The 20,281-nt window shown below is 41.2% G+C and overlaps 1 protein-coding gene across 1 annotated transcript in view; it reads right to left on the bottom strand.

The window, feature by feature from the left end:
* Positions 1-5,725: 5,725 nt before the first annotated feature.
* LOC138355501 (homeobox protein Hox-A3-like) overlaps positions 5,726-20,281 on the bottom strand; it is a 47,544-nt gene continuing 32,988 nt past the window's right edge. Inside the window, exon 2 of the mRNA XM_069310699.1 lies at positions 5,726-6,477. Within this exon, the coding sequence (XP_069166800.1) occupies positions 5,726-6,477 (752 nt within the window). The remainder of the gene's footprint in view (positions 6,478-20,281) is intronic.

Raw genomic sequence — 20,281 nt, forward strand, 5'->3', positions numbered from 1 at the left:
TTAAGCTCTTTCAGTTTAGCATCATCATAGTACTGGTTGTGTCTGACCTGTTTACCAGTACTTCTTTTTGTTTGGCGTAACTCACTATTTTTGATGGCCTCATAGGTATTATTTATGAGGTCATCATAAAACTGTTGTACATTCTCAGGCTCATAATTGTTATACCAATGTTCTATGCTATAGGTTATCTTGAGATGATTTCGGGGCTTTTTAGTGTCCCCGCGGCCCGGTCCTCGACCAGGCCTCCACCCCCAGGAAGCAGCCCGTGACAGCTGACTAACACCCAGGTACCTATTTTACTGCTAGGTAACAGGCGCATAGAGTGAAAGAAACTCTGCCCATTGTTTCTCGCCGGCGCCTGGGATCGAACCCAAGACCACAGGATCACAAGTCCCGTGTGCTGTCCGCTCGGCCGACCGGCTCCCTGTCTATAATGCTGTCTATAAAGAATTTTTCTTGCTCTTTCCTTACTGTTAGCCTGCGTCTACTCAGCTTAGTGCCAGGTAGGTCAACATTAGCCACGTGTATGTTAGCTGTTATGGCTAAATGGTCAGACATTAAGCCATCCATAATATCAGTCTCATGAGTTGTGTATGACAGGTTAAAGCCAATGCACCTATCTAGGACTCCTCCATATATTTGCGTTGGTTGATTCTTACTGATAATTTGAACATCATCATATGCATCGAGAAGTGCCAACAATCTTCTCCCGTTGGTGTTTGTAAGTTGATCCCCTAATTGTTTGTGTTTAGCATTTAAATCCCCAATTAATATTGTAGAATCAGTATGTGCAAAACTAGGTAGGTCAGTATACAGGAAGAGGCTAGTAGGTGCATAGGCATTCAAAACATTAAGTGTAGAGTTAAAACGTGTACCCGGATACCATGATATTGAAACCCCTCTCGTTGTTGGGCGGGGAGTGGCTCATGCGGCAGGGATTTTTTAACATACATAAGACACGTATTTTTTGATCTGGGATTATAACACTGATAACTAGGCAAATTCTGCGGGGTTTTACCTGCAGGAGTTAGGGTTTCCTGGAGGCAGACAATATCTATGTCTTCAGTCATAACCTTATGATGGAGATCTGAATACCGTTTTCTAAGAGAAGCAATATTCCAACTGAGTATCTTGATGACACTGTACTTGTTCTTATGAGATTCAGAGGCCGCCATTGTTCTTTTGTACTTTATCAGTCTGCAGTTTCAGGAAAGCAAGTCTGTCTACATACCGGTTGTAGTGCTTTATTACAGCTTCTTTTTCCTCTTCAGTCAGCACATCACCTGTCACCATTTCTTTAAATGTGTCACGGCGGAACCATCTGGGATGTGGCGTGCGCGGCCCGAGGCGGGCATCCACGTCCAGTTGAACTTCGTCACTATCACTACAATCGTCACTGGTTTCACTTTGTTCTTTACCACAATCACTTTCAACATTTCCACTACTGTATTCCTTCAAACAGAGTTTATTAGACCCGGTATCAACATCTTGATCGTCATCACCATTAAAGTTCAGTGTCACTACGTTCATCATCAGGATCAGTTGCGCCATAATGCACATCGACAGCACTATGCGTTTCTACGTGGAATAGTTTACCTCTGTTCATAGCGCACTGCGTTGATGAGGCTGGGGTGTGGGGAGCCGTGGTGGGAGAGCCCAGCTGGTGTGAGGGCTGGGACACCCCCTGCTGGGGTCTCCCCTGGGGTTCTGGCCGCATGGGAGCACATGGTGGTACCCCAGGTTGGTGTGGCCTGCCTTCAGTTATTAATACTCTCACAGTTTCCTGAAGAGTGGTTATCATCGTCTTTTGGTGCATGAATTCCTTATTGTGTTCGGTTATCTGCTTGGTCAGGTTTTCCACAATTTTGAGGAGTGATGTAAAACCCTGGTTTGTGCCTCGAAGAGGCTGCAGGATCCAGTAAGTTCAGTAGAACTTCGGTTTCAACTCCTTCAACGATGTCGTTGCTCAGTCGATTAAGGCAGCGTCTGGGATGCTCTCGGACGCAGGTTCGAGTCCTCGTCACGGCCCTTGTGGATTTGTTCATATGATGCATCACACAATTGTGAATCCTGTGTGTAATGAACTAAGGGCGAAGAGGGGAGAACGGCCTATTGACATAGCTCGAGTGCATGGGGGGAGTGAAGTAAAACCCTGGTTTGTGTCTCGGAGAGGCTGCAGGATCCAGTAAGTTCAGTAGAACTTCAGTTTCAACTCCTTTTACCATGTTGTTGCTCTTTCGATTAAGGCAGCGTCTGGAATGCTCTCGGACGCAGGTTCGATTCGTCGTCACGGCCCTTGTGGATTTGTTCATATGATGCATCACGCAATTGTGATTTCTATGTGTAATAGCATAAAGTTCCGCTTTGAAGACACTTGTCTCCGAAGTGAGGCGACACATAAGCACAGTCTGAAAAAACAACAGTAGCCTACACCGTCCGCAGACTTAGACCCATCGGTGAAGATGGAAACGGAGCGGGAGTGCGAAGAAAATTGTTCAAGGAAAAGGCATTTCAGAACCGTAGGAGGGGTAAAATCTTTAGTGATTTGGGTCAAGGATGTACAAAACTTTGGAAGGGGGACTGAACGGGGGCAAGGAAGAAACAATACGAGGAGAAACATTAAAAATACGAGCGGAGAGAGAATCCTGTAAGCGAGATAGTCGGACAGAAAGAGGGAGGTGGTGAAGAGGAACAGGAACCACAGGACAGGTAAAAGTCAAAGTACGACAGAGGCGAGAGGAAGGATGTTGCAAAGACCGCGCCAGACAGCAAAGACAGTAGCGATCACGGCGGTCCAGTAGAGATAGAAAGCCAATGTCAACATACAAGCTGAGGGGGGGGGGGGGGGTGGAGTCTAACGAAAGGCACCAGAGCTGAGACGCAACCCAGTATGGTGCAAAAATCAAGACGGCAAAGAGTACGCTTACAGCGGACAGCCTGAGCATAGTCCACATTCCACCAAGGAATGCACTTCCGCGTTCCCCGAGAGGAAGAGCGAGGAATAGAGTGAAGGGAAGTGGCGAAGACAGCGTCATGAAAAAGGAGGAGGACGCAAGGGAGAGGCAGAATGGAGAGGTCGGAGATAGTAGCACAGAGGGTAAAGAGGCGCCAGTCAGCCTTGGCAAACCGCCACCTAGGGAAGGAGAGGGAAGGGTGAAAAGAGTAAAAGAGTAACAAGGACGGGAAAATGATCACTGCCATGGAGGTCATCAAGAATCCGCCACTCAAAATCCAAGATGACGAGCAAAGAGAAAGATCAAGACAGGAAAGGGTGCGAGTCCGAGTCCAAATGAGTGGGTTCACCAGAATTCAGAAGAGACAAGGAAGAAGAGGATGAACGGTTCGAGAAGGCAACCCCGGGTGTTTATCAGCCCATCACCCCAAAGGGTATGAGGACAATTTAAATTACCCAGCAGGAGCACAGGCTCCGGCAAGGAGTCCAGTAGAAACAGGATCGGGAAGAAAAAGCCGGTCATTTGGGGAGAGATAAATGAAACCGTGTACCATTTACGCACAAAGACACGGGCAGCAGAATAAACCTTGTGTAAAGCTCAATGGATGGAAAAACAAAGAGGCGATGGAAAAAGTAAGAGGACGAAGGGAACATCGGAATCAAGAAGAAGAGTTATAGGGAGGAGAGGGGTAGGGGGAGGGGGAGAGGAGAAATATATAGCCACAGAAGCCACACATGCCCCATTACTTCACTATCTTCTGGAATGTGAAGCAACCAATGACCTTAGAAGAGCTTTAAGAGTTCCTGAATCATGTAGTGGCCACCCTGAAGCCATCAACACAGCCACTCTCCTGGTCAACAAAGGTGTCCAGCAGACACCTTCCTGCTGGACACCCTCATAAAGACTGTGAAGCAGTATCCTCCCCCACGATAACAGCTTGATGGTTAAATGCAACCTCAGAACACTGGGAAAAAAAAGAAAAAATTGTACCACTTGCGGGCTATTCATGCCCGTGCCACCTCTTGGGTGGCTTAATCTTTATCAATCATTACATGCCCCAGGCAGTAACACCCACCTGGACGAGCACCAAGCATCGGCTCCTGGAGAGACAAAGGGCCAAAAATGAAATTAGAAGTTGAGGGCAAGGAAATTGGCGTAATATACACGAATGTTCCACTGAAGAAAAGAAATTGACAAAAAGAGAAAGGATAGCAATGAAGAAACAAATGTGAAAAAGGAACACAGCACGTTAAAGAAGCTCAGGGTCAGGATCAGCAAAGTCAGGGTTAGGGGGCATGGGTGGTAAACTGAGTAAAGAGGGAGGGAAGGGAGCGGGAGGACAGACAAGAGGAGGACGAGCAGGGTCCGGAGGAGGGGAAACCGAGAGGGGCGGTCAAAGATAGACACAGAGGATGCTGTGTTGTGACCTAGACACAGAAGGCGCAGAAAGAGGGGAGCGCACCTCAGCAAGGGAGAGAAGCGGAGGCCAAAGAAACCTCCACAGCTGGAACAAAACCGTTTTTGCTGGAACCTCCACAGCTGGAACAAAACCGAAACAAAACAGCTGAAACCTCCACCGTTTCGGTGGGTCGTTACCACCGAAACGGGAGGGGACGGAATGATTGAGTCAGAGATATGGGGCGAAGAAGCGAAGTCTTCTTACCAACCAGGGAGGAGGAAGGAGACTGTTTCAGCCAGGCTTTTGCTGAAAGGCCGGCTGAAATAAACCAGGGCAGCCATGGAGGCCGAGCGCGGGCCTGTGCAGGAAGGGTTCGTCGTTCCCAGCGGTGCTCCCCCTTTTCAACAGGGAAGTCCTACTACATTGTCCTTTCTCCCACACTGGTGCTAAGACCCCATTCCTCCTATCGCCCCAGCCTAGACACCCAACCATCCACTCAGGGTGACCCCTCACGGGCGACCCCTCCAGCAGGCGGTCCGATGGCTCACAAGGCCCCTAATGTGGTGCCCTTCTGCACGTATACCACCCAAAGAGGGGGCAAAGGCTACCCTCACACGTCTCAGGGAGGTGTACATGAGCCCCTCACCACGACAAACGGCAAGGAGACACCACGGAGGGGTAATTCATGTGTAAAGTAAAAAAAAAATATCGCTAAATGTTATATGGTTAATTAACGGTAAATAAATATATATGATACACAAATTTAAAGAACTGGGCGTGACTAGCTTGAGCTGCCACATCCCATTTAGGGCATTTACTGCAATAAACCTCAATGAAATCTCAGTTATGTTGAAATGTTGCTGAAAAATGACACCAAATAAAATTATAGTGGATAATCACACACTTAGTTAAGCCATTGCTAAGGTTTCATATTTAATACTACTAACCAAATACATTTTTACATGCTAGGTAACTATGATTAATCTTAAGTTTAATTAGGACTGAGTTGAATTTATACCTTTACAGAAGTCAAAATTTATTCTTTAGTTCCTCCCCACCTCACTCCCCTAAACAATTCTCCATAGGACTTTATAGAACCTTTACTTGCCCCATCCTGGAGAGGGGGTGGAGAGAATGGTCACCCACCACAATATATCAGGCAACACTGACGTTCCACGCTCACGGCTAACAGTTGTGTGAAATTTCAACCTTCAGCACTTAATGTAAACATTCTAACGTCTTCGACGTTTTTAGAGATTCATAAATATACACGTCGCTAGCTATCGTTTCCGCCCATGCTGCCTCATGCCGCCCTGTTCTAGTTGGGAGGAGGAGGGGAGAGGGAAAGCCAGCCAGACTACCCATAGATGAACTAGAGATTGTCTACAGGCTGGTTAGTGTTGCTTTCCTCGTGTCGTAACTCATTTGTCCGATCTGTTGCGATTGAGGGTATATGCAACAGAGGGTAGGGAGGGTACTCTTGTAGGGGCAGTGGGCATGGCATGAGCAAGTTGTATTGATACTCATAATGACCTTGTCCCATCAATTGCATGTCGCGCATGCTGACGGCGGGAGAGAAGTTAGTGGGCGCCATGTAGTGGGGCGTGGGTCCATGGTGTCCCGTCATGGAGGCGACCATACCGGATCTGTTGTGCTGATTGGGTCCGCTGTAGTTGCTAGGGAAGTAGTGAAGAGCTTCTTGTAGGTGCTGAGGACTGGACACTCCCGACCCGTGTGACGACTGCTGATGACCCCCGCAGGGAATCTGGTTGGCTTCAGAGAGGGAGTTTACTTCGCCTGAAGGGGATGCAGTTGGCATAGACAGAGTAGGCGATGCACACGGTGAACTGGGGATCTCTTTGAATATTTTCTCGGATTTCTGCTTCTTATACTTCATCCGACGGTTCTGAAACCATACCGTGATCTGCCGTTCAGACAGGCTGAGCGACGCCGCAATTTTTATCCGCCTTGCCCGACACAGGTACCTTTTGAAACGGAACTCTTTCTCCAGTTCGACAAGCTGAGTTGAAGTGTAGACCGTGCGTGCTCTTCTAGCACAACCGCCTCCGGGCAGGGCAGCAGGGGTGGCGTTCAATCCTGCAGCAGTGCTGCTGACCTCGTAATCTGTGGAGAAGCTAACAATAATGACTAATGCACAGCTTTGTTACAACCACTTTTAATGATGTGGTTCTCTGTCCTAGCACCTATTAAGGTGCGCCATAATTAAAACAATAACAATGCAAGAAATCACGAATTTTAATAAGTAGAAACGCCGAACTAAAAATAGCATTTCACATTAAGACCAACCTTAATGAAGTCAACAATTCAATTTTTTTATTTAGATTTTACTAGAAACCTGCCGTCTTTCTGTAATTACCACTTTCGGTCTACTCGGCCATTATTCATACAAGAATTTTCAATTATTTGCTCACAAATTATTCACCATTCAAGTCTTTACTTAATTTACAATGAACTGTGATGTGGAGTCACCTTTATTACTTTAAGTATAGTATAAGTTGATAGTGGTAAGGATTGTGATGTTGTGTACCTTGACTTTAGCAAAGCTTTTGATACAGTGCCACATGAAAGACTGACTAAAAAAATAGAGGCTCGTGGTATTGGGTGTGCTATATTAAGTTGCATTAGGGCATGGCTATTCCAAAGGAAACAGAGTTAGTATAAATGGGGTTAAGTTAGAGTGGGATAATGTTAGTGGAGTACCTCAAGGCTCTGTCCTGGGACTCTGTTGTTAATAATATGTATAAATGATTTATATTCAGGTTTGAGTAGCAACATTTGCAAATTTGCCGATGATACAAAAATCGCTAGGGAAATTAACACAGAAGACTCACTATCAATGATGATCAAGTTGATCAAAATAGGGAAATTTTGAAATGGTCAAAAGATTGGCAGATGCAGTTTAATGCTGATAAATGTAAAGTTCTGAGGCTAGGTAATGATGATAGAGTTACAAGATACGAGCTAGATGGTGCTTAGATTGCGAATGGGATCTGGGAATTATGATTAGTAAGAATTTAAAACAAAAGGATCAATGCATGAATGTTTGTAATAAGGCAAATAGGACACTGGGATTTATTAATCGAAGCGTTAGTAACAAGACACCTGGTGTGGTTCTTCAGCTATATCTTGCTCTGGTTAGGCCCCATTTGAGGTTTGTTGTGTAGTGTGGACGAGTGGTGGGAAGAGGAGACGTGAGCAGTGTCAAATGCAATTGGAAATATGATATATCATAGATCACTGGGAAGAGAAGAGGACAGAAAGCGTTGATGCTGACGAACAGCTAGAAAAGCCTCGTCAACTTGCAAGGAGGTGGCATGAATAAGTTCTTGAAGAAGACGGCGGGCATGTTCAGGAAAAGGAGATCCCGAAGTGCTGAACAGGAGAAAGTTCAGGCAGGAGGCAAACCAGGAGCCCCCCTAATAGTTGACAAATAGGGAACTTGATCAGCTTGAAGACAGTCTTTAAGAAACCTGAGCTGGTTCTTTCGACGTTTGGCGGCAAGAAAGGAACTTTCGAAGGCGCGAAAAGGCTGTTTAAATGAAGGTCGAAGAAATTAAACAGAGTAAGACGCTTACGTGTAGTATCCATATGCAGGCGATATGTCACAATAACGTGACTGAAGTATGTTGATCAGACCACACACTAGAAAGTGAAGGGACGACAACGTTGCTGTTCGTCCTGGACTATTCTAAAGTCGATTGTGATGAGGATGTAGATGCAGGCAATAAATAGGTAAGAGAGAGAGGTGAGGAGCAAAGTAAGGTGTAGTAGAAAAGATTGAAGTAGGAATAAGAACTGCAGAAGGCCTATTGGCCCATACGAGGCAGCTCCTATTAGCTGCCTCGTATGGAAGCTAATAGGAGCTGCCATAGTTTTGTTCATTAGTTTTTAATAGGCAGCTAATAGTTTTGGTCGCCGTACTATAGAATGGATATAAATTCACTTGAACGTGTCAAGCGTAGGATGACTAAGTTTATTCCCCAAATTAAGAACATAAGAACAAAGGTAACTGCAGAAGGCCTATCGGCTCATACGAGGCAGCTCCTATCTATAACCACCCAATCCCACTCATATACTTGTCCAACCACTTGAAACAATCGAGAGACCCCACCTCCACCACACTACGCGGCAATTGGTTCCACAAATCAACAACCCTGAAACCGAACAAGTATTTACCCAAGTCTTTCCTAAATCTAAGCTTATCCAATTTACACCCATTGTTTCGTGTTCTGTCTTGTGTTGATATTTTTAATACCCTATTAATATCCCCCCTGTTATGTCCATTCATCCACTTGTAAACCTCTATCATGTCACCCCTAACTCTTCGCCTTTCCAGTGAATGCAACTTAAGCTTTGTTAATCTTTCTTCAAATGAAAGATTTCCAATTTGAGGAATTACCTTAGCCAAGTGAATTTATATCCATTCTATAATACGGCGACCAAAACTGAACTGCATAATCTAAATGGGGCCTAACCAGAGCAAGATATAGCTTAAGAACCACACCAGGTGTCTTGTTACTAACGCTTTGATTAATAAATCCCAGTGTCCTATTCGCCTTATTACGAACATTCATGCATTGATCCTTTTGTTTTAAATTCTTAGTAATCATAACTCCCAGATCCCTTTCGCAATCTCAACACCATCTAGCTCGTATCTTATAACTCTATTATCATTACCTAGCCTCAGAACTTTACATTTATCAGCATTAAACTGCATTTGCCAATCCTTTGACCATTTCAAAACCCTATCTAGATCAACTTGAAGTGATAGAGAGTCCTCCTCCGAATTAATTTCCCTACCGATTTTCGTATCATCGGCAAATTTGCAAATGTTGTTACTCAAACCTGAATCTAAATCATTTATATATATTATAAACAACAGAGGTCCCAGGACAGAGCCCTGAGGTACTCCACTAACAACATTATCCCACTCTGACTTAACCTCATTTATACTAACTCTCTGTTTCCTTTGGAATAGCCATGCCCTAATCCAAGTTAATATAGCACCCCCAATACCATGAGCTTCTATTTTTTTAATTAGTCTTTCATGTGGCACTGTATCAAAAGCTTTGCTAAAGTCAAGGTACACAACATCACAATCCTTACCACTATCAACTGACTCAACTATGCTGGAATAAAAAGTTAGCAAATTTGTTAAACATGAACGGCCATTTGTAAAACCATGTTGCGACTCATTTATTAATTTATGTTTTTCAAGATGGAGACGAATTGTATTTGCAATTATTGATTCAAGTAACTTTCCAACAATAGACGTTAGGCTAATTGGTCGATAGTTTGACGCAAGTGATCTATCTCCTTTCTTAAAAATTGGTACCACATTGGCTACCTTCCATGACTCTGGCACTTTGCCTGACTCTATTGATTTATTAAATATGGTAGACAGTGGCTCGGAAAGCTCCTCTTTGCATTCTTTAAGCACCCTCATTTATTTTTTGATTATGTAAGTTATGATTAGTAAGAATTTAAGTTATGATTAGTAAGAATTTAAAACAAAAGGATCAATGCATAAATGTTCATAATAAGGCAAATCGGACACTTGGATTTATTAATCGCAGCGTTAGTAACAAGACACCTGGTGTGATTCTCAAGCTATATCTTGCTCTAGTTAGGCCCCATTTAGATTATGCAGTTCAGTTTTGGTCCCCATATTATAGAATGGATATAAATTCACTTGAACGTGTCCAGCGTAGGATGACTAAGTTAATTCCCCAAATTAGAAATCTTTCATATGAAGAAAGATTAACAAAGCTTAAGTTGCATTCACTGGAAAGGCGAAGAGTTAGGGGTGACATGATAGAGGTTTACAAGTGGGTGAATGGACATAACAAAGGGGATATTAATAGGGTATTAAAAGTATCAACACAAGACAGAACACGAAACAATGGGTATAAATTGGATAAGTTTAGATTTAGGAAAGACTTGGGTAAATACTGGTTCAGTAACAGGGTTGTTGATTTGTGGAACCAATTGCCGCGTAACATTGTGGAGGTGGGGTCCCTCGATTTCATGTTTAACAAATTTGTTATCTTTTTATTCTAGCATTGTTGAGGCAGTTGATAGTGGTAAGGATTGCGATGTTGTATACCTTGACTTTAGCAAAGCTTTTGATACAGTGCCACATGAAAGACTGATTAAAAAAATAGAGTCTCATGGTATTGGGGGTGCTATATTAAGCTGGATTAGGGCATGGCTATACCAAAGGAAACAGAGAGTTAGTATAAATGGAATCAAGTCAGAGTGGGAAAATGTTGTAAGTGGAGTGCCTCAAGGCTCTGTCCTGGGACCTCTGTTGTTTATAATATATATAAATGATTTAGATTCAGGTTTGAGTAGCAACATTTGCAAATTTGCCGATGATACGAAAATCGGTAGGGAAATTAATTCGGAGGAGGACTCACTATCACTTCAAGTTGATCTAGATAGGGTTTTGAAATGGTCAAAGGATTGGCAGATGCAGTTTAATGCTGATAAATGTAAAGTTCTGAGGTTAGGTAATGATGATAGAGTTACAAGATACGAGCTAGATGGTGTTGTGATTGCGAAGTCGGATTGCGAAAGGGATCTGGGAGTTATGATTAGTAAGAATTTAAAACAAAAGGATCAATGCATAAATGTTCGTAATAAGGCAAATCGGACACTTGGATTTATTAATCGCAGCGTTAGTAACAAGACACCTGGTGTGGTTCTCAAGCTATATCTTGCTCTAGTAGGCCCCATTTAGATTATGCAGTTCAGTTTTGGTCGCCATATTATAGAATGGATATAAATTCACTTGAACGTGTCCAGCGTAGGATGACTAAGTTAATTCCCCAAATTAGAAATCTTTCATATGAAGAAAGATTAACAAAGCTTAAGTTGCATTCACTGGAAAGGCGAAGAGTTAGGGGTGACATGATAGAGGTTTACAAGTGGGTGAATGGACATAACAAAGGGGATATTAATAGGGTATTAAAAGTATCAACACAAGACAGAACACGAAACAATGGGTATAAATTGGATAAGTTTAGATTTAGGAAAGACTTGGGTAAATACTGGTTCAGTAACAGGGTTGTTGATTTGTGGAACCAATTGCCGCGTAACATTGTGGAGGTGGGGTCCCTCGATTTCATGTTTAACAAATTTGTTATCTTTTTATTCTAGCATTGTTGAGGCAGTTGATAGTGGTAAGGATTGCGATGTTGTATACCTTGACTTTAGCAAAGCTTTTGATACAGTGCCACATGAAAGACTGATTAAAAAAATAGAGTCTCATGGTATTGGGGGTGCTATATTAAGCTGGATTAGGGCATGGCTATACCAAAGGAAACAGAGAGTTAGTATAAATGGAATCAAGTCAGAGTGGGAAAATGTTGTAAGTGGAGTGCCTCAAGGCTCTGTCCTGGGACCTCTGTTGTTTATAATATATATAAATGATTTAGATTCAGGTTTGAGTAGCAACATTTGCAAATTTGCCGATGATACGAAAATCGGTAGGGAAATTAATTCGGAGGAGGACTCACTATCACTTCAAGTTGATCTAGATAGGGTTTTGAAATGGTCAAAGGATTGGCAGATGCAGTTTAATGCTGATAAATGTAAAGTTCTGAGGTTAGGTAATGATGATAGAGTTACAAGATACGAGCTAGATGGTGTTGTGATTGCGAAGTCGGATTGCGAAAGGGATCTGGGAGTTATGATTAGTAAGAATTTAAAACAAAAGGATCAATGCATAAATGTTCGTAATAAGGCAAATCGGACACTTGGATTTATTAATCGCAGCGTTAGTAACAAGACACCTGGTGTGGTTCTCAAGCTATATCTTGCTCTAGTAGGCCCCATTTAGATTATGCAGTTCAGTTTTGGTCGCCATATTATAGAATGGATATAAATTCACTTGAACGTGTCCAGCGTAGGATGACTAAGTTAATTCCCCAAATTAGAAATCTTTCATATGAAGAAAGATTAACAAAGCTTAAGTTGCATTCACTGGAAAGGCGAAGAGTTAGGGGTGACATGATAGAGGTTTACAAGTGGGTGAATGGACATAACAAAGGGGATATTAATAGGGTATTAAAAGTATCAACACAAGACAGAACACGAAACAATGGGTATAAATTGGATAAGTTTAGATTTAGGAAAGACTTGGGTAAATACTGGTTCAGTAACAGGGTTGTTGATTTGTGGAACCAATTGCCGCGTAACATTGTGGAGGTGGGGTCCCTCGATTTCATGTTTAACAAATTTGTTATCTTTTTATTCTAGCATTGTTGAGGCAGTTGATAGTGGTAAGGATTGCGATGTTGTATACCTTGACTTTAGCAAAGCTTTTGATACAGTGCCACATGAAAGACTGATTAAAAAAATAGAGTCTCATGGTATTGGGGGTGCTATATTAAGCTGGATTAGGGCATGGCTATACCAAAGGAAACAGAGAGTTAGTATAAATGGAATCAAGTCAGAGTGGGAAAATGTTGTAAGTGGAGTGCCTCAAGGCTCTGTCCTGGGACCTCTGTTGTTTATAATATATATAAATGATTTAGATTCAGGTTTGAGTAGCAACATTTGCAAATTTGCCGATGATACGAAAATCGGTAGGGAAATTAATTCGGAGGAGGACTCACTATCACTTCAAGTTGATCTAGATAGGGTTTTGAAATGGTCAAAGGATTGGCAGATGCAGTTTAATGCTGATAAATGTAAAGTTCTGAGGTTAGGTAATGATGATAGAGTTACAAGATACGAGCTAGATGGTGTTGTGATTGCGAAGTCGGATTGCGAAAGGGATCTGGGAGTTATGATTAGTAAGAATTTAAAACAAAAGGATCAATGCATAAATGTTCGTAATAAGGCAAATCGGACACTTGGATTTATTAATCGCAGCGTTAGTAACAAGACACCTGGTGTGGTTCTCAAGCTATATCTTGCTCTAGTTAGGCCCCATTTAGATTATGCAGTTCAGTTTTGGTCGCCATATTATAGAATGGATATAAATTCACTTGAACGTGTCCAGCGTAGGATGACTAAGTTAATTCCCCAAATTAGAAATCTTTCATATGAAGAAAGATTAACAAAGCTTAAGTTGCATTCACTGGAAAGGCGAAGAGTTAGGGGTGACATGATAGAGGTTTACAAGTGGATGAATGGACATAACCGGGGGGATATTAATAGGGTATTAAAAGTATCAACACAGGACAGAACACGAAACAATGGATATAAATTGGATAAGTTTAGATTTAGGAAAGACTTGGGTAAATACTGGTTCAGTAACAGGGTTGTTGATTTGTGGAACCAATTGCCGCGTAACATTGTGGAGGTGGGGTCCCTCGATTGTTTCAAGCACGGGTTGGACAAGTATATGAGTGGGATTGGGTGGTTATAGAATAGGAGCTGCCTCGTATGGGCCAATAGGCCTTCTGCAGTTACCTTTGTTCTTATGTTCTTATGTTCTTATGATTGTTTCAAGCATGGGTTGGACATGTATATGAGTGGGATTGGGTGGTTATAAATAGGAGCTGCCTCGTATGGGCCAACAGGCCTTCTGCAGTTGCCTTTGTTCTTATGTTCTTAAGTCAGAGTGGGAAAATGTTGTAAGTGGGGTGCCTCAGGGCTCTGTCCTGGGACCTCTGTTGTTTATAATATATATAAATGATTTAGATTCAGGTTTGAGTAGCAACATTTGCAAATTTGCCGATGATACGAAAATCGGTAAGGAAATTAATTCGGAGGAGGACTCACTATCACTTCAAGTTGATCTAGATAGGGTTTTGAAATGGTCGAAGGATTGGCAGATGCAGTTTAATGCTGATAAATGTAAAGTTCTGAGGTTAGGTAATGATGATAGAGTTACAAGATACGAGCTAGATGGTGTTGAGATTGCGAAGTCGAATTGCGAAAGGGATCTGGGAGTTATGATTAGTAAGAATTTAAAACAAAAGGATCAATGCATAAATGTTCGTAATAAGGCAAATCGGACACTTGGATTTATTAATCGCAGCGTTAGTAACAAGACACCTGGTGTGGTTCTCAAGCTATATCTTGCGATAGTTAGGCCCCATTTAGATTATGCAGTTCAGTTTTGGTCGCCATATTAGGGGTGCTATATTAAGCTGGATTAGGGCATGGCTATACCAAAGAAAACAGAGAGTTAGTATAAATGGAATCAAGTCAGAGTGGGAAAATGTTGTAAGTGGAGTGCCTCAAGGCTCTGTCCTGGGACCTCTGTTGTTTATAATATATATAAATGATTTAGATTCAGGTTTGAGTAGCAACATTTGCAAATTTGCCGATGATACGAAAATCGGTAGGGAAATTAATTCGGAGGAGGACTCACTATCACTTCAAGTTGATCTAGATAGGGTTTTGAAATGGTCAAAGGATTGGCAGATGCAGTTTAATGCTGATAAATGTAAAGTTCTGAGGTTAGGTAATGATGATAGAGTTACAAGATACGAGCTAGATGGTGTTGTGATTGCGAAGTCGGATTGCGAAAGGGATCTGGGAGTTATGATTAGTAAGAATTTAAAACAAAAGGATCAATGCATAAATGTTCGTAATAAGGCAAATCGGACACTTGGATTTATTAATCGCAGCGTTAGTAACAAGACACCTGGTGTGGTTCTCAAGCTATATCTTGCTCTAGTTAGGCCCCATTTAGATTATGCAGTTCAGTTTTGGTCGCCATATTATAGAATGGATATAAATTCACTTGAACGTGTCCAGCGTAGGATGACTAAGTTAATTCCCCAAATTAGAAATCTTTCATATGAAGAAAGATTAACAAAGCTTAAGTTGCATTCACTGGAAAGGCGAAGAGTTAGGGGTGACATGATAGAGGTTTACAAGTGGATGAATGGACATAACCGGGGGGATATTAATAGGGTATTAAAAGTATCAACACAGGACAGAACACGAAACAATGGATATAAATTGGATAAGTTTAGATTTAGGAAAGACTTGGGTAAATACTGGTTCAGTAACAGGGTTGTTGATTTGTGGAACCAATTGCCGCGTAACATTGTGGAGGTGGGGTCCCTCGATTGTTTCAAGCACGGGTTGGACAAGTATATGAGTGGGATTGGGTGGTTATAGAATAGGAGCTGCCTCGTATGGGCCAATAGGCCTTCTGCAGTTACCTTTGTTCTTATGTTCTTATGTTCTTATTATAGAATGGATATAAATTCACTTGAATTCACAAAATTCACTTAGGCTATTCAATAATAGCCTAAGAAATTTTTTGGGTCAAATTCATTGGAAAGGCTTGGGTATGGGGTGTGGGCCGGTCTTGGAGCGAGACATGAACCCAGCGATAGGTGACTTAAATGGGGATTTCGATGTGGATTCAATATATAACTTATTTAAGAATATTCTAAACAAAGCACAGGAACGTAGTATACCATACAAATTGAATAGATCGTATACTAATGACCCAAAGTGGATAACAAAGAATTTGAAGAACCTTATAGGTAAAAAGAGAGCTTGGTACAAAAGGATTAAAAATGGGGAGGTCACTTTAGAACAGGAATTCGTACAACTGGTTAGAAATGTTAAAAAAGAGATAAGGAAAGCAAAAAGAAACTATGAAGTTCGCATAGCAGGGCAAGCAAAGACAAATCCTAAAGGGTTTTTTTCAGTTATATCGTACTAAGACTAGGGAAAGGATAGGTCCATTAAAAACTGAGACAGGTCAAATAACAGATAGTGATGAAGAGATGAGTAGTATTTTTAATAAATATTTTGTATCTGTATTTACTAAAGAGGAACTTAACAATATGCCTTCAGCCGAACAAGTCTATGTGGGTGGGGACGAGGACAGGTTGACGAGTTTAGCAGTTACCAGGGAGGATGTTCTTAAACAAATAGTAAAACTCAAACCAAACAAATCCCCAGGGCCGGATGAAGTGTTTGCTAGGGTGCTTAAAGAATGCAAAGAGGAGCTTTGTGACCCACTGTCAACCATATTTAATAAATCAATAGAGTCAGGCAGAGTGCCAGAGTTTTGGAAAGTTGCTAATGTGATACCAGTTTTTAAGAAAGGAGATAGATCACTTGCGTCTAACTATCGACCAATTAGCCTAACGTCTATTGTGGGAAAGTTACTCGAATCTATAATAGCAAATAAAATTCGTCTTCATCTTGAAAAACATAAATTAATAATTGAGTCGCAACATGGTTTTATAAATGGCCGTTCATGTTTAACAAATTTGTTATCTTTTTATTCTAGCATTGTTGAGGCAGTTGATAGTGGTAAGGATTGCGATGTTGTATACCTTGAATTTAGCAAAGCTTTTGATACAGTGCCACATGAAAGACTGATTAAAAAAATAGAGTCTCATGGTATTGGGGGTGCTATATTAAGCTGGATTAGGGCATGGCTATACCAAAGGAAACAGAGAGTTAGTATAAATGGAATCAAGTCAGAGTGGGAAAATGTTGTAAGTGGAGTGCCTCAAGGCTCTGTCCTGGGACCTCTGTTGTTTATAATATATATAAATGATTTAGATTCAGGTTTGAGTAGCAACATTTGCAAATTTGCCGATGATACGAAAATCGGTAGGGAAATTAATTCGGAGGAGGACTCACTATCACTTCAAGTTGATCTAGATAGGGTTTTGAAATGGTCAAAGGATTGGCAGATGCAGTTTAATGCTGATAAATGTAAAGTTCTGAGGTTAGGTAATGATGATAGAGTTACAAGATACGAGCTAGATGGTGTTGTGATTGCGAAGTCGGATTGCGAAAGGGATCTGGGAGTTATGATTAGTAAGAATTTAAAACAAAAGGATCAATGCATAAATGTTCGTAATAAGGCAAATCGGACACTTGGATTTATTAATCGCAGCGTTAGTAACAAGACACCTGGTGTGGTTCTCAAGCTATATCTTGCTCTAGTAGGCCCCATTTAGATTATGCAGTTCAGTTTTGGTCGCCATATTATAGAATGGATATAAATTCACTTGAACGTGTCCAGCGTAGGATGACTAAGTTAATTCCCCAAATTAGAAATCTTTCATATGAAGAAAGATTAACAAAGCTTAAGTTGCATTCACTGGAAAGGCGAAGAGTTAGGGGTGACATGATAGAGGTTTACAAGTGGATGAATGGACATAACCGGGGGGATATTAATAGGGTATTAAAAGTATCAACACAGGACAGAACACGAAACAATGGATATAAATTGGATAAGTTTAGATTTAGGAAAGACTTGGGTAAATACTGGTTCAGTAACAGGGTTGTTGATTTGTGGAACCAATTGCCGCGTAACATTGTGGAGGTGGGGTCCCTCGATTGTTTCAAGCACGGGTTGGACAAGTATATGAGTGGGATTGGGTGGTTATAGAATAGGAGCTGCCTCGTATGGGCCAATAGGCCTTCTGCAGTTACCTTTGTTCTTATGTTCTTATGTTAACGTGTCCAGCGTAGGATAAGAACATAAGAACATAAGAACAAAGGTAACTGCAGAAGGCCTATTGGCCCATACGAGGCAGCTCCTATTCTATAACCACCCAATCCCACTCATATACTTGTCCAACCCGTGCTTGAAACAATCGAGGGACCCCACCTCCACAATGTTACGCGGCAATTGGTTCCACAAATCAACAACCCTGTTACTGAACCAGTATTTACCCAAGTCTTTCCTAAATCTAAACTTATCCAATTTATATCCATTGTTTCGTGTTCTGTCCTGTGTTGATACTTTTAATACCCTATTAATATCCCCCCGGTTATGTCCATTCATCCACTTGTAAACCTCTATCATGTCACCCCTAACTCTTCGCCTTTCCAGTGAATGCAACTTAAGCTTTGTTAATCTTTCTTCATATGAAAGATTTCTAATTTGGGGAATTAACTTAGTCATCCTACGCTGGACACGTTCAAGTGAATTTATATCCATTCTATAATATGGCGACCAAAACTGAACTGCATAATCTAAATGGGGCCTAACTAGAGCAAGATATAGCTTGAGAACCACACCAGGTGTCTTGTTACTAACGCTGCGATTAATAAATCCAAGTGTCCGATTTGCCTTATTACGAACATTTATGCATTGATCCTTTTGTTTTAAATTCTTACTAATCATAACTCCCAGATCCCTTTCGCAATCCGACTTCGCAATCACAACACCATCTAGCTCGTATCTTGTAACTCTATCATCATTACCTAACCTCAGAACTTTACATTTATCAGCATTAAACTGCATCTGCCAATCCTTTGACCATTTCAAAACCCTATCTAGATCAACTTGAAGTGATAGTGAGTCCTCCTCCGAATTAATTTCCCTACCGATTTTCGTATCATCGGCAAATTTGCAAATGTTGCTACTCAAACCTGAATCTAAATCATTTATATAGGTAAAAAGAGAGCTTGGTACAAAAGGATTAAAAATGGGGAGGTCACTGTACGAACAGGAATTCGTACAACTGGTTAGAAATGTTAAAAAAGAGATAAGGAAAGCAAAAAGAAACTATGAAGTTCGCATAGCAGGGCAAGCAAAGACAAATCCTAAAGGGTTTTTTCAGTTACATCGTACTAAGACTAGGGAAAGGATAGGTCCATTAAAAACTGAGACAGGTCAAATAACAGATAGTGATGAAGAGATGAGTAGTATTTTTAATAAATATTTTGTATCTGTATTTACTAAAGAGGAACTTAACAATATGCCTTCAGCCGAACAAGTCTATGTGGGTGGGGACGAGGACAGGTTGACGAGTTTAGCAGTTACCAGGGAGGATGTTCTTAAACAAATAGTAAAACTCAAACCAAACAAATCCCCAGGGCCGGATGAAGTGTTTGCCAGGGTGCTTAAAGAATGCAAAGAGGAGCTTTGTGACCCACTGTCAACCATATTTAATAAATCAATAGAGTCAGGCAGAGTGCCAGAGTTTTGGAAAGTTGCTAATGTGATACCAGTTTTTAAGAAAGGAGATAGATCACTTGCGTCTAACTATCGACCAATTAGCCTAACGTCTATTGTGGGAAAGTTACTCGAATCTATAATAGCAAATAAAATTCGTCTTCATCTTGAAAAACATAAATTAATAATTGAGTCGCAACATGGTTTTATAAATGGCCGTTCATGTTTAACAAATTTGTTATCTTTTTATTCTAGCATTGTTGAGGCAGTTGATAGTGGTAAGGATTGCGATGTTGTATACCTTGACTTTAGCAAAGCTTTTGATACAGTGCCACATGAAAGACTGATTAAAAAAATAGAGTCTCATGGTATTGGGGGTGCTATATTAAGCTGGATTAGGGCATGGCTATACCAAAGGAAACAGAGAGTTAGTATAAATGGAATCAAGTCAGAGTGGGAAAATGTTGTAAGTGGAGTGCCTCAAGGCTCTGTCCTGGGACCTCTGTTGTTTATAATATATATAAATGATTTAGATTCAGGTTTGAGTAGCAACATTTGCAAATTTGCCGATGATACGAAAATCGGTAGGGAAATTAATTCGGAGGAGGACTCACTATCACTTCAAGTTGATCTAAATAGGGTTTTGAAATGGTCAAAGGATTGGCAGATGCAGTTTAATGCTGATAAATGTAAAGTTCTGAGGTTAGGTAATGATGATAGAGTTACAAGATACGAGCTAGATGGTGTTGTGATTGCGAAGTCGGATTGCGAAAGGGATCTGGGAGTTATGATTAGTAAGAATTTAAAACAAAAGGATCAATGCATAAATGTTCGTAATAAGGCAAATCGGACACTTGGATTTATTAATCGCAGCGTTAGTAACAAGACACCTGGTGTGGTTCTCAAGCTATATCTTGCTCTAGTTAGGCCCCATTTAGATTATGCAGTTCAGTTTTGGTCGCCATATTATAGAATGGATATAAATTCACTTGAACGTGTCCAGCGTAGGATGACTAAGTTAATTCCCCAAATTAGAAATCTTTCATATGAAGAAAG

The sequence above is a fragment of the Procambarus clarkii genome, chromosome 67 (genome assembly GCF_040958095.1).
Source record: "Procambarus clarkii isolate CNS0578487 chromosome 67, FALCON_Pclarkii_2.0, whole genome shotgun sequence".
Lineage (NCBI taxonomy): Eukaryota > Metazoa > Arthropoda > Malacostraca > Decapoda > Cambaridae > Procambarus > Procambarus clarkii.